The sequence below is a fragment of the Barbus barbus genome (assembly GCF_936440315.1).
Source record: "Barbus barbus genome assembly, chromosome: 44".
Lineage (NCBI taxonomy): Eukaryota > Metazoa > Chordata > Actinopteri > Cypriniformes > Cyprinidae > Barbus > Barbus barbus.
In genome coordinates, this window is record NC_136722.1 from 12762775 (window position 1) to 12776597 (window position 13823).

Sequence of the window (13823 nt, forward strand, 5' to 3'; positions counted from 1 at the left end):
CTACAATTACTACTAGTAAGTACTAGTAGTTAACTAGTACTAACTACTATAAGAGCAATGTAGTATGGCATGCAGGGTTATTAATAGCACCCAAAGCCATTTGAAAGTGTGGGGTGACACATTAAGTAATGAGTCAATAAGTAATGATTATTTATAAGTGGGGGTACAGGTCCACAACAGACTGATGGTTTCCACACCTTTGATTAAACTTAAATATCCTGAACAAATATTGTATGTTAAAGGCCATCTATAAGCATGTAGTAGCAGGATTTTGAATGAGCAGCAGTTGTGTCTTAAAAGTTTGGCTGCATTATACCTTAATAACCTGTTATAGTATTTAATGGTTTTAGGAGAACATTGAACTGGGTCTGGGTATTAAATTCAAGTATTAATATTCGTATATGCGGTCGTATTAGTATTTTTTTCTATTTATGTATATTTGCTTGTTTTTTAATGTATGTTAATAGTTATTGTTTATAAAGTATGTCGGCCTGTACCTAATGTTAGATCAAACTGACATTTGTTCAAGCGTCTTTATAAAAAGAAAAGAATAGAAGCGTAAAAAGATTCGGTCAGTAACCGTATCCGCACTAAACTGTGTAAATGTGCTACTCAGCAGATATTGTCAAACAAAACTATTTTTCTAATAAGCCTTTATGGTCATTTTATATGCATAAATCCATAACTGGCTAATATCCCGAGCTCGCTAATCATTCCGCATCACACGCTTTTCACGCCACCACTAAATAAAGCCCACAAATACTCCTCACAAGCGACTTCCAAAGCGCTAAACAAAAGCTAAATCGTTAGTTTGGCCTAATTTTAAAATCGCCAAAGCGCTGAGAAAATACAGTTTGCGGGCCTGCCAAAAGAGCCGGACTGCGGCCACCTGTCTGAGACTCCTTCCGCATTTTCCTGCGGCTCCGAGGCAGTGACGCGCGCCTCTGAAGGCGGTGTAATCTCCGGCGGAGCTGGAGGCTGCAGCGCCGCGGAGCGCATCAGACTCGGCCCCTCCCCTCCGCGCTCTGCGGCGGCCCGCCCTGCTCACACAAGAGCCCCGTCTGCGCTCTGCCCGAGTCTGGGGTGGGAGAAGGAAACCCGTACGGCCTTGGAAACGAAACAAAAAAAAAACACAAACGGTAGGCCGCTGTGTTTAACAGAATCTGAACGTTTATATTTGTTAGATTAGCGTCTGATGCGATATTTTGGAGTGTGAGACAGTGAGAGAAATACATGTTTATCTGTTTGAGAGATTAACGTCGTCGCGATGGCGCGTAGGCCTTTGTTAGCAGCGAGCCGCGGCCTTCAGAGGCCTAAAGTAGGCCGCGGAGACGACGCTCTCAACACCCGCTGGACTCAGAAGCAACTACACATTGACCTAATGTTCAGATGCATTACGCAAACTGTAACTGTGTTGCAGGTCATATTGAGTGGCATTGTGCGGACACTTAAGTGTATATTTATGAAATTTTAGGAATTATTTTAATTTATTCAAAATGGCGATGATCGTGAAAGGGGCGTGTCTGCATATTTATAGAAGTGGGCGGGGCATTGTGCCACGCCCTTCTGGCTGTCACAGAGGCGTCAACACTGCAGTATCAGATTATGGGATTCATGGTTAGCCTGTTTGCCTTACAGCTGCTGTACCCAAAGTATAACAAGGTCATTCCTGTTGTGTAGTTATTTTTTTTTTATTATTATTTTTTAGCTCAGTAGCATGGAAAATAAATCTGCTTGTGTTGTAATTTAAAGTATTTCTACCTAAGGGTGTACTAGACTTTCAGAAATATTCACTGGTCATGATCAGGTACTTATTTTATACTTAAGTATATATATATATATTACATATGATTTATGATTTTATGTATTATTTTATGCAATATAAAGTTACATTTCATAATTATTTTCATGTTATGGCCTATAACTTATATAAACGCTGACCATTATTAACATTCTACACAATTTTGTCAAAATACTAGTGCTGTCAAATGATTAATTACGATTAATCGCATCCAAAATAAAGTTTTTGTTTACATAATATATGTGTGTGTACATTATGTATATATAAATACACACACATACAGTATATACTTTGAACATTTGCATGTATATATTTATATAAATTTATATTATATCTAAATATATTTAATATAAACATAATACATTTTAAATATATATACATGCAAGTGTGTGTGTATTTATCTATACATAACAAATATACACAGTTCAAACACATTATGTAAACAAAAACTTTTATTTTGGATGCGATTAATCGTGATAAATCAATAGACCGCACTATTAAACATTACTAACTAACTAAACGCAGTCATTTAAAAGCTACAAGTGAATTTAGGCATCACAGTATTATGATGCATAGTATGAAGGACAGATATTCATTTTGAGCTTACATTTATCCTTGTTATTAAATTTAAATTTTATTTTATGCAATATATCAAGAGGTATATGTGATTGGTATATAAAAATGTACTGCACAACCAGAATTACTTGAATAAACTGGAATAAATTGCTTTAGTGATGGGAAAGAATTAATATTAATAGAAGTTAAATATTAATATTTAACCTGGTATTTTATCACTTTCTTTTGATGTGGTTATCTTTGCAATATGATTAAACAACACATTAGGATATTACAAGACAATTCTGATAAATTATTATATAATGCTGATTTTATGCTGTGAATCTTGCACAAATTAGACTTTATTTCCTTTTGCATATTGTTCCTGTAGGTCTTATATTATGCAGATGACCGGTGGAGACAATGGATGAAAATGTAACGGCTCTCTCTCTCCATTCCTATGAGCCCAAGATCATATTCCATGAGACAGGTAAACAAACAATGACTGATGAAGCCTCCCAGATTGTTGTTTTATGAGTGTAAAGATAAGTATGTGTGATTTTATGGGTTCTTCTACATGAAGAGTGCGATGGAGAAGAAGACGAGGTGGTGGTAGAACTGCAGGAGTCTGTTCTCGTTTCTGATGTGGAGGGTGAGAAGATTGTGGTGCACGGCCTCGCCCATGAGGAGCTGGTCATCCAGGAAGCTATCGAGGATGTGGTGACGGAGTACGTGCCATGCACAGATGAAGACGAAGACCTTGGCACCATTGCTGTGGAGACCTGTGTGATGTCTCCCGATGATGTGGCTCTGGAGGAGGAAGGACTGCAGGTTGATGTGGTGACCGACGCTCAGGTACAGGAGGATCCTGACACCTGTGGAGACTACCTCATGATCTCTTGTGAGTGGCTTCATCCAATCAGAATACAAACATTTGTTGGAAAGGATCTGTGGATATACAAACCCGATTCCAAAAAAGTTGGGACACTGTACAAATTGTGAATAAAAACAGAATGCAATGATGTGGAAGTTTCAAATTTCAATATTTTATTCAGAATACAACATAGATGACATATCAAATGCTTAAACTGAGAAAATGTATCATTTTAAGGGAAAAATAAGTTTATTTTAAATTTCATGGCATCAACACATCTCAAAAAAGTTGGGACAAGGCCATGTTTACCACTGTGTGGCATCCCCTCTTCTTTTTATAACAGTCTGCAACCGTCTGGGGACTGAGGAGACAAGTTGCTCAAGTTTAGGAATAGGAATGTTGTCCCATTCTTGTCTAATACAGGCTTCTAGTTGCTCAACTGTCTTAGGTCTTCTTTGTCGCATCTTCCTCTTTATGATGCGCCAAATGTTTTCTATGAGTGAAAGATCTGGACTGCAGGCTGGCCATTTCAGTACCCGGATCCTCCTTCTACGCAGCCATGATGTTGTAATTGATGCAGTATGTGGTCTGGCATTGTCATGTTGGAAAATGCAAGGTTTTCCCTGAAAGAGACAACGTCTGGATGGGAGCATATGTTGTTCTAGAACTTGGATATACCTTTCAGCATTGATGGTGCCTTTCCAGATGTGTAAGCTGCCCATGCCACACGCACTCATGCAACCCCATACCATCAGAGATGCAGGCTTCTGAACTGAGCGCTGATAACAACTTGGTTTGTCCTTGTCCTCTTTAGTCCGGATGACATGGCGTCCCAATTTTCCAAAAAGAACTTCAAATTTTGATTCGTCTGACCACAGAACATTTTTCCACTTTGCCACAGTCCATTTTAAATAAGCCTTGGCCCAGAGAAAACGCCTGTGCTTCTGGATCATGTTTAGATATGGCTTCTTTTTTGACCTATAGAGTTTTAGCCGGCAACGGCGAATGGCACGGTGGATTGTGTTCACCGACAATGTTTTCTGGAAGTATTCCTGAGCCCATGTTGTGATTTCCATTACAGTAGCATTCCTTTATGTGATGCAGTGCCGTCTAAGGGCCCGAAGATCACGGGCATCCAGTATGGTTTTCCGGCCTTGACCCTTACGCACAGAGATTGTTCCAGATTCTCTGAATCTTTGGATGATATTATGCACTGTAGATGATGATAACTTCAAACTCTTTGCAATTTTTCTCTGAGAAACTCCTTTCTGATATTGCTCCACTATTTTTCGACGTAGCATTGGGGGAATTGGTGATCCTCTTGCCATCTTGACTTCTGAGAGACACTTCCACTCTGACAGGCTCTTTTTATACCCAATCATGTTGCCAATTGACCTAATAAGTTGCAAATTGGTCCTCCAGCTGTTCCTTATATGTACATTTAACTTTTCCGGCCTCTTATTGCTACCTGTCCCAACTTTTTTGGAATGTGTAGCTCTCATGAAATCCAAAATGAGCCAATATTTGGCATGACATTCTATTGTGAATAAAATATAAGTTTATGAGATTTGTAAATTATTGCATTCCTTTTTATTCGTAATTTGTACAGTGTCCCAACTTTTTGGGAATCGGGTTTGTACATGCACTGTTGTTCAGCACTTTTTTTGTAAGCGAAATCCAGTCATTTAAAGGGAATCCAAGTGATGGCAAAAGATTTCCTCACATAAATAAACGGGTTCAAGTTTATTCATTGAATTTGCTGTGTTGACTAACAGAAAGCTGCTTAGTTTGGAAGTGACTTCTGTGCTTCATGCATCGCTACACTATTGACTATAGACAATGGATGTTTTTTTGTCCTCAAAATGTCACCCAAATTTTGCTATGTGAATTGTGCTGAATTGTGCTACCTTCAGACTGTATTACTTATTAAAAAAATAAAATTCTGATCATATTATTATTAGTATAATTTGAGATACAGAATATATTGGTAAAATATCAGCTACTGCCCATTATTTATTACTACAATTTTTTTTTTTTAATTCAGATATTCATTTAATGGTATATTCATTTATATTATATACTAGATATTAATTTCATTAATATTAATTATATAATTGTGCATGCTCATTTGCTCTAATTTTACATTTAGATTATATTTACCATCATCTAAAGCTCACTTGAAGTTAATTTTTAAAAACTAGTAAATTAATAACACTGTTAAATCTAAACTTTAGAAAATTTCCATACCAATCTAATGATTATTATAATATTGCGATGCCTAAATTCACTTTTTCATGTATCACTAAAAATAATTGATTGTAGTTGTTAGGGTAGCATTTTAAGATCAATATTTATCAGTTATTGGTCATAATATCAAAATAATTATCAGAATTATCAGAATATTCATGGCATAAACAAAAAATATAAACTTAAATATTAAAAAAAGTCAGAATTGTTGCAGACTACTGTTATTGCTAAAGTTAATGATTTATTAAACACAAGTGCTTTTTATTATATTACTGTTTCTGTGGTTTAAATCTTCCACTTTGTGTTGAACATGTGGTAAACGTAAAGCATGATTTTTTTGCTTTATTCTTTACACCATTTAATGATGCAGAATGCAAGAACATGGATGTTGCTTGTTTGTCACCATCTTTTTGTCTTTTACTTCAGTGGATGAGGCTGGAAAGATGGTTTCTGATGAAGATGCTAAAGTTACTATTGAGGGCACTTTAGAAGACCCAGAGGATGTGGAGAAGGATGATGAGGGTCAAGAGGTCATCAAAGTGTACATCATCAAGGCTCACCCAGAGGAGGAAGACTTGGGTATGTTAGAGCTCTTTTCAAGTCTGCAGCACGATGCTGAACTTCATTACAGAGTTTATTTCAAACACATTTTATTTTAGTGTGTATACAGTACCCTCCACTAATATTGGAACCCTTGGTAAATATGAACAAAGGCGGCTGGGAAAATAAATCTGCATTGTTGATCTTTCATTCAAAAAATCACAAACATTCTAACTTTTCACATTGAAGTAAAACAATTGAAAGTGGGGAGAAAATCTCATGATGAAATAAGTGTTTTTCTCCCATGCATGTTGGCCACAATTATTGGCACCCCTAGAAATTCTTATGAGTAAAATATCTCTAGAGTATATTGCCGTTCATATTTACATTTTTAGCTGACCAGGGTGACTGTGTGCATGAAATTGTCCAGCCATGACTTCCTGTTCCACAGGATTATAAATATGAGGAACACAAAGGCCAAATTCCCTTAATCATCCATCACAAGGAATAAAACCAAAGAATATAGTTCTGATGTGCAGAACAAGATTGTTGTGCTTCACAAAATAGAATGTGGCTGTAAGAAAAGAGCTGAAGCATAGAAAATCCCCATTTCCACCATCAGGGTAATTATTAGGAGGTTCCAATCAACTAAAGATGTTACAAATCTGCCTGGAAGAGGACATGTCTATATCGTCCTAATGCACGGTGAGAAGGAGAGTTTGAGTGGCCAAAGACTCTCCAAGGACCACAGCTGGAGAATTGTAAAGATTAGTTGAGGCTTGGGGTCAGAATGCCTAAAAAAAAATATCAAACAGCCCCTACATCACTACATGTTGTTTGGGAGGGTTTCAAGAAAAAAAAATCCAAAAACAAACTCAAGCATATTCAGTTATCAGACACGACTGGAACTTCAAATGGCATTTACATCTATGGTCAGATGAAACAAAAAAAGAGCTTTTTAACAGTAAACAAGTAACTGACTCTGTTAGAAATCTTATAATGGGACATGTTTGGATCTTCCATCAGGACAATAATCCAAAACAAACATCAAAATAAACACAAAAATGGGTCACTGAGCACCAAATGAAGCTTCTGCCATGGCCGTCCCAGTCCTCTGACCTGAACCCTGTAGAAAATGAGTGAGGTGAACTGAAGAGAAGAAGCTGTGAATCTGAAGGATCTGGAGAGATGAAGGAATGGTCTCTGATCTCTTATCAGGTGTTCTCCAAACTCTTCAGGCATTATAGGAGAAAACTCAGAGCTGTTATCATGGGAAAAGGACATTGCAATAATTGGGTGCCAATAATTGTGGCCAACATGAACTAGAGAAAGCATTTATTTCACAATGAGATTTCCCCCCCACACACACTTTCAGTTTTTACTTCAATGATGAGTTAGAATTTTGTGAATTTTATTTATTTATTTATTTTGAATGAAAGATCAAAAGGATAAACAATGCAGATTTATTTTCACAGCCACCTTTGCTCATATTTACTAAGGGTGCCAATATTAGTGGAGGGCATTGTATATATCTGGTATTTATAGATTTATGGATGATTTACAGGATGCACTGTTGACATAGGAGACACTGAGCTTGATGTAGATGAAACCGTGGAGCTGGTGGATCCCACTGGAATGCCGATAAGAGAAAAGATGGTGTACATGTCAATGGGTGAAGCCAGTCAAAACCAGGATGACATTAGTAAGTCCTGTTATTGTTGTTTTTTTGTGAAAGTGTTTTCTCCAACTGATACTATGTTTTTTTTTTTTTCCTCAAACAGATGTGGCTAAAATCACAGATGAGGTCTACATGGAAGTGGTGGTGGGGGGTGAGGACCCTGGAAATGCTCAGCGGACAGTTGACAATGCATCGCTCAGCAAAGACTTCATGCCTGTGGCTTGGGCAGCTGCTTACAGTTAGTCAAACACATACTTATTTTTTTGGTTATATTCAAAAGTTGCATTGTGCAGTTCTATTATTCTCCTAAATTATCTTTATGCCAACAACCAAATTCATCACTGAGATTAGTTGTAATTTATTAATCGAACCTTTTGTAATCCACATATCTCTTTAATCTGCAGTACAAGATAGCTTCTCGTTATAACCTTTAAATATGGTGTAATGTCTGTTAGGTGGGGAGGAGAGTGAAGGCTGTGAGAACAGGAATGGAGCAGCAAGTGCTTTACTGCACGTTGAGGAGTCTGATATGATCGGAAGACTCCGTCGTCAACGAAGCAAGAACAAGAGCAAAAAACGCTCTGAACTTCGTCACGTTCAGACAGGTACATCTCTGCTACATTTTAATTGTCAGTGTTTGTTATATTTACTTGGATTTAATTATACACATCACATTTAAATATACATTTTAAATATAGAATATTTTATTTTATGAAATAATATTACCATTCAAAAGGTCAGTGTTTTTTTTTTTTATTATTATTAAAGAAATTAATACTTATAACTTTTAACACTTACATTGTTGCAAAAGATTTGAATTTCAAATAAATGTTGTTTTGAAATTCAGCTGTGCTATCATAAATTACATTTTTAAACAGAATACAGTTTTTTGCTTAAATCGTGATCATTTCATAATATTACTGTTTTTACTGTATTTTTGATTAAATAAATGCAGTTTTGGTGAGTAGAAGAGACTTATTTTAAAAGCATTTAAAAAAAATCTTATAGACTACAACTTTCATCTTTATTTTCTGAATAAATAAGCTTTCCAATGATGTATGGTTTGTTAGGATAGGACAATATTTGGCTGAGATACAACTATATTAAAATCTGGAATCTGAGGTGCAAAAAAATCTAAATATTGAGAAAATCGCCTTTAAAGTTGTCCAAATGAAGTTCTTAGCAATGCATATTACTAATCAAAAATGAATTTTTGATATATTTACAGTAGGAAATTTACAAAATATCCCCATGGAACATGATCTTTACGTAATATCCTAATGATTTTTGGCATATTTTTGATTTTGGAATTTTGACCCATACAATGTATTTTTGGCTATTGCTACAAATATACCTGTGCTTCCAGGGTCACCTATTATATTAATTTTGGTTTACTTTTTCAACTTTAGCAATCATCATTGGACCCTACGGCCAGCCTCTTACCGTGTACCCTTGTATGCTATGTGGGAAGAAGTTCAAGTCGCGTGGTTTCCTCAAGCGCCACACCAAAAATCACCATCAGGATGTGGTAAACCGAAAGAAATACCAGTGCACAGACTGTGATTTCACCACTAACAAAAAAGCCAGTCTCCACAACCACATGGAGATCCACACCCTCAGCAGTAAAGCCCCATTCGAGTGTGAAGTCTGCGCAAAAGAGTTTCACCAGCAGGCGACGCTGTTCTCCCACCGTCTGCAGCACCACCACCGAGAATCCAAGCTTCAGATCCCACCGCCAACTACCAAAATGCACAAATGCAAGTTCTGCGAATACGAGACGGCAGAACAAGGACTTCTAAACCGACACCTTCTCGCCGTTCACAGCAAGAATTTCCCTCATATCTGCGTGGAGTGTGGGAAGGGTTTCCGGCATCCTTCAGAGCTAAAAAAACACATGAGGACCCACACCGGTGAAAAACCGTACTCCTGCCTTTACTGCGACTACAAATCAGCCGACTCATCCAACTTAAAGACGCACATTAAGACCAAGCATAGCAAAGAGATGCCCTACAAGTGTGACCGCTGTTTCCAGACGTTTTCCGAAACTGACGAGCTGTTCCAACACACACTGACACACGAGGAGGCCAAAACACACCAGTGCACCCACTGTGACCATAAAAGCTCCAATTCCAGTGACCTGAAGCGCCACATCATTTCAGTTCACACCAAAGACTATCCACATAAATGTGACGTCTGTGGAAAAGGCTTCCACCGGCCATCCGAGCTCAAAAAGCACTCGGCCGCTCATAAAGTGAAGAAGTTACATCAGTGCAGGCATTGCAATTTCAAAATCGCTGATCCGTTTGTTCTCAGCCGGCATATTTTGTCAGTGCACACCAAGGAGCAGCAGGCCTTTCCTGACAAAAAGGGTCTTAAGAAGACGTTTGGACTCGGTTCTCATGGAGGTAAGAAAATTTTGGGCGGTGCCAGTTTGTCCAAGGGCCACCGGGAGCGCCGGGTGTACCAATGCCAGTATTGCGACTACAGCACGGGCGACGCATCTGGTTTCAAGAGGCATGTGATCTCCATTCACACCAAAGACTATCCTCACCGATGTGACTTCTGCTCGAAAGGCTTCCGCAGACCGTCAGAGAAGAATCAGCATATAATGCGGCATCATAAAGACCTAATGCCTACCATGTGACCTTTGCAATCAGAAACCCATTAAGGACAGCTCTGTTTTGATGTAGCTGTGGTCTTCAGGCCTGTTGGAAAGCCAACTAGAGGCTTTTTTGGATCCTGACAGTACAGACAGGCTGAAAGTGCAAGAAAATAGAGAGAAAAACAACCATCTAATGTGTCCAGTTACACTGCTCGTCAATGTCAATGTTCTGAAGATGCTTTTTTTTTTTTAAGTTTAATTAACCATTCTTGATCAGCTGACCAGCTTTAGATTAATGCGAAAATAGATAAACTTGCATACTATTCCATCAAGGATGGATGACATACATGCCGTGAAGTTTTATGTTGGAGCGCCTGGTTATAAATTTGAATTATGACTCCTTTATTGCATGTTACACAAAACATGTTTGAACAGCTTTGGTGATTGTTGCGTGTTTGTGCACATGCGGTTACAAGTACAAATGTTTTGGGAATAGCCTTGAAGACGTCTGTTGTCATTAAACTACGGTGCTAATGCTTTATCGACCAGCTTCAGATGAGCAGAATGTCTAATTGAAGTGAACTAAAAAATGCCATGGCTGCTAAAAATTTGTTTTAATTTGAGAAGAAAAAAAAATTGCTGTTCAGACTAGATATAGGCTTTTGGGATACCCATGTTTTATTTTGGTTCTCTGAATAAAACGCATCAACAACTTTGGTGCGTTTAATTTACTAATAACAGCAGTTATTTAATAAAGAAAATGAATTTAATGTAGGACATGGTTTCTTTGTAACATTTCCAATAAAAATCATATTGCAAATAGTACTCAACTCTCAAGATATCTTGAGGTTTAATCAGACTGTGCAGATATTAAATCAGGCCGACTGGCTGGTTAATCTAAATTCATTTTAATTTTGACGCTAGTATGTTTGTGTATTTCTTGAATTTGACTGTTTGGCTTTTGGTCTGTTTGTTGTAAAACTCACCCTTGAATTATTATTATTATTATTATTATTATTAAGACGTTTAGGGTAAATTTTATTTTTTACACAGATACTGAAAATGTATAATTTGGAATAAAGAGATTCTAAAAAAAAAAAGTTATGTTATGTGTATATGAAATATTTGTAAATACAGAAGTAATAAATAGTATTTTGTGTCCAAGATGTTTTTTTAGTTCTTTATTATATTTTATGAAATGCAAATGGATTCATCTGAATAAATCACACCAACGTTTGTCACTTGTAAACCGATTTTAATCTAACAGCAGTTAACAAAACCACCAGAGATTAAAAATTTAAAAGCAGTGTTTATAAAAAATTTGTTTACAGGAATCTCATCTTCATGAAACATGTTTGACACATTCACAGGAAAAGAAAAAGTCACACTTCAATACAGAAACATCAAAAACGGAGTTCAATTTATTAAAATGCATAATTTTGATAAGGTAATACTTGAGATATTCTTTGGATAAACTCTGTAGTTGCAAATTGGTTTGTAACTGTTCAAAGCAAAAAGAAAAAACTGATGTTTCCATACAAAATTAAAAAAAGATGAAAACCAAGCAGACAGAAGGCCAGCAAGTTTAGGTGAACTGATCGGCAGAAGTTGTCTTTGGTCTTTTGGTCGAGACGCTTAGGCAACTGAGCATTCTCCTGTAGAACAGAAGGTATAAAGTTAGCAAATATTTCATCAATATAAGCGACACTGAGGATTGATTAAAACCTTAAAATGTACCATTTGGTGGCAGTATGGCAATGTTTTCTTCAAGGATGCCGGTGTCTAGAGAGAACTGCCTGAACTTCTCCCTCAAGTCATCAGAAATGTCTGTGGTACGACCTGTTAATGACACATTCAGTGTCTGTTTAACGTTTATTCATTAAAACGTTACTAAATTGTGTCATTTGGACAAATCGAGCTCTTACTGTAGAGTTTGTTGAGAACCTCAGAAACATCTCCCTTGGTCTTGATGGTGTGAACGAGAGCATACTCATCAAATTTGGCATCAACCACGCGCATGTCGTTGTCATTTTCCCAACCTGAAAAAAACAATTTGAACACATTTAGGCCAAAGGAACAAAAATCTGACCATTAGCTGAAGCTGAAGCAAAAGCAGGATGACTTACGCTGGCTGTAGAAAACGAAACGTCCTGGAGTCTCGGTTTTCTTGGCGAGGTGTGTCATTCTCCAGCAGGAACCATCACTCCTGAGAAACAAATGAAGCAATTAAAGTTATTCTTTTGTAATTATGAGAGCATTTATCAAAACTCCTCTCTTTGAATAGCCTATAAAGCTAGCTTGAGCTTACTTCAGATTAGTGTAACTGAGATCAAGGTCTCCATCCTCGGTAGCAACCAGCATGGCAGTTCCCATCTTCATGTCATCCTTGTGACTGACAAACAATTTTGCGTTTGTAGCAAAGCCAATGAGATACCACTTTCCTCCCATCTGCAAAGAATATAACTATTTTACACCAACGCTCTTTAAAATAAAGATTTCAAAATATATTTTTTTTTCCAATGACGCCTTTTTTGGTTCCCTAAAGAGCCTTCACTTCTTAAAAGAACGTTTTTTTCTTACTGCTAAGAACATTTTAATAATCTAATAAAATTATATATTATAACGCGTTAAATTACTCCGTTACTTAAAAAGTAATCAAATTACAGTAACACGTTACTAAGTAATGCGTTACTGCCCAACACTGCTGATAGCACGCAGCTGCTTTAGTAAGTTACAGTAAAACTGCAAGGTAAATGCCTGTAGCCTATATTTGAGTTTTTTACCTTTTCCAGGTCGAAGTCAGTCATGGGCATGACATCAGCAGAAGCGAACACTGCACAGAGCAGAACGCACAGCATCTTCAAAACAGTCATCATGGCTGTAGAAGTGTAGCTTCTCTCTCTGTAAGCAAAGTTGGCTGTGCAGAGGAGACGAAAGCCAGCCCCTGTTTTATCCTCAGATTTGAGCCCCCCCAAACCCTCCTTCCTTGAGTCCCTCCCACCTCCGAAGACACAGCAGGAATGATAATTACAGTCGTTACACAACTTGCAACATGCACGTGTGGATTTTTCCAGGTAAATGTGGGTGTTTGAGGGTATTTTTGAAGCTTTTTATGATACTGATGTCCCTGTTTGGCCTTCATGCAATACATGTTTCTTCTTCTTGCTCATCCATGCTGCATTTGTTTGGCCAAAATACAGTAATAATGTGAAATAGTATGATTCAAAACAACTGTTTTCTATTTTAATAAACTTCCGAATGTCATTTATTCTTGTGATGGCAAAGCTGAATTTTCTCCAGTCTTCAGTGTCACATGATCCTTCAGAAATCATTCTTATATGCTGATTTGCTGCACAAGAATTAGTTTTTATTATTATCAGAGCTTAACTGGGTGGTTAATATTTTTGTGTAAACCTTTTTTCAAGAGTCCTCGATTAATAGAGAGTTCAAAAGAACAACATTCTTTTGAAACAGAAATGTTTTGTAACATTATAAATGTCTTTACTGTCACTGTTGATCAATTTTT

At 37.2% G+C, this 13823-nt stretch overlaps 2 protein-coding genes across 2 annotated transcripts; one reads left to right on the forward strand and one right to left on the reverse strand.

Annotated features, from left to right (window-relative positions):
- Positions 1-836: 836 nt before the first annotated feature.
- LOC306863500 (zinc finger X-chromosomal protein-like) lies at positions 837-11459 on the forward strand. Its single transcript, XM_079406870.1, has 8 exons — positions 837-1139; positions 2748-2846; positions 2940-3257; positions 5904-6056; positions 7582-7719; positions 7799-7933; positions 8151-8300; positions 9105-11459. The coding sequence occupies exons 2-8, from the start codon at positions 2780-2782 to the stop codon at positions 10337-10339; spliced, it is 2196 nt and encodes a 731-aa protein (XP_079262996.1). The 5' UTR covers positions 837-1139; positions 2748-2779; the 3' UTR covers positions 10340-11459.
- On the reverse strand, positions 10680-13377 carry LOC306863501 (lipocalin-like). The gene is made up of 6 exons (XM_079406871.1): positions 13081-13377; positions 12606-12745; positions 12424-12503; positions 12223-12336; positions 12035-12136; positions 10680-11952 (listed from the first exon to the last, which is right to left on the reverse strand). The coding sequence occupies exons 1-6, from the start codon at positions 13171-13173 to the stop codon at positions 11933-11935; spliced, it is 549 nt and encodes a 182-aa protein (XP_079262997.1). The 5' UTR covers positions 13174-13377; the 3' UTR covers positions 10680-11932.
- Positions 13378-13823: the final 446 nt, after the last annotated feature.

What these genes read in the sequence shown, in the direction of transcription:
- LOC306863500 (XM_079406870.1), top strand. Translation starts at nt 2,780, where the DNA reads ATGGATGAAAATGTAACGGCTCTCTCTCTCCATTCCTATGAGCCCAAG. An exon ending in TCAAAACCAGGATGACATTA is followed by an intron (nt 7,720 to 7,798) that starts GTAAGTCCTGTT and finishes TTCCTCAAACAG; the next exon opens with ATGTGGCTAAAATCACAGAT. An exon ending in ACTTCGTCACGTTCAGACAG is followed by an intron (nt 8,301 to 9,104) that starts GTACATCTCTGC and finishes TTTCAACTTTAG; the next exon opens with CAATCATCATTGGACCCTAC.
- LOC306863501 (XM_079406871.1), bottom strand. Translation starts at nt 13,173, where the DNA reads ATGATGACTGTTTTGAAGATGCTGTGCGTTCTGCTCTGTGCAGTGTTC. An exon ending in CTGACTTCGACCTGGAAAAG is followed by an intron (nt 12,746 to 13,080) that starts GTAAAAAACTCA and finishes TATTCTTTGCAG; the next exon opens with ATGGGAGGAAAGTGGTATCT. An exon ending in CTCAGTTACACTAATCTGAA is followed by an intron (nt 12,504 to 12,605) that starts GTAAGCTCAAGC and finishes TTTGTTTCTCAG; the next exon opens with GAGTGATGGTTCCTGCTGGA.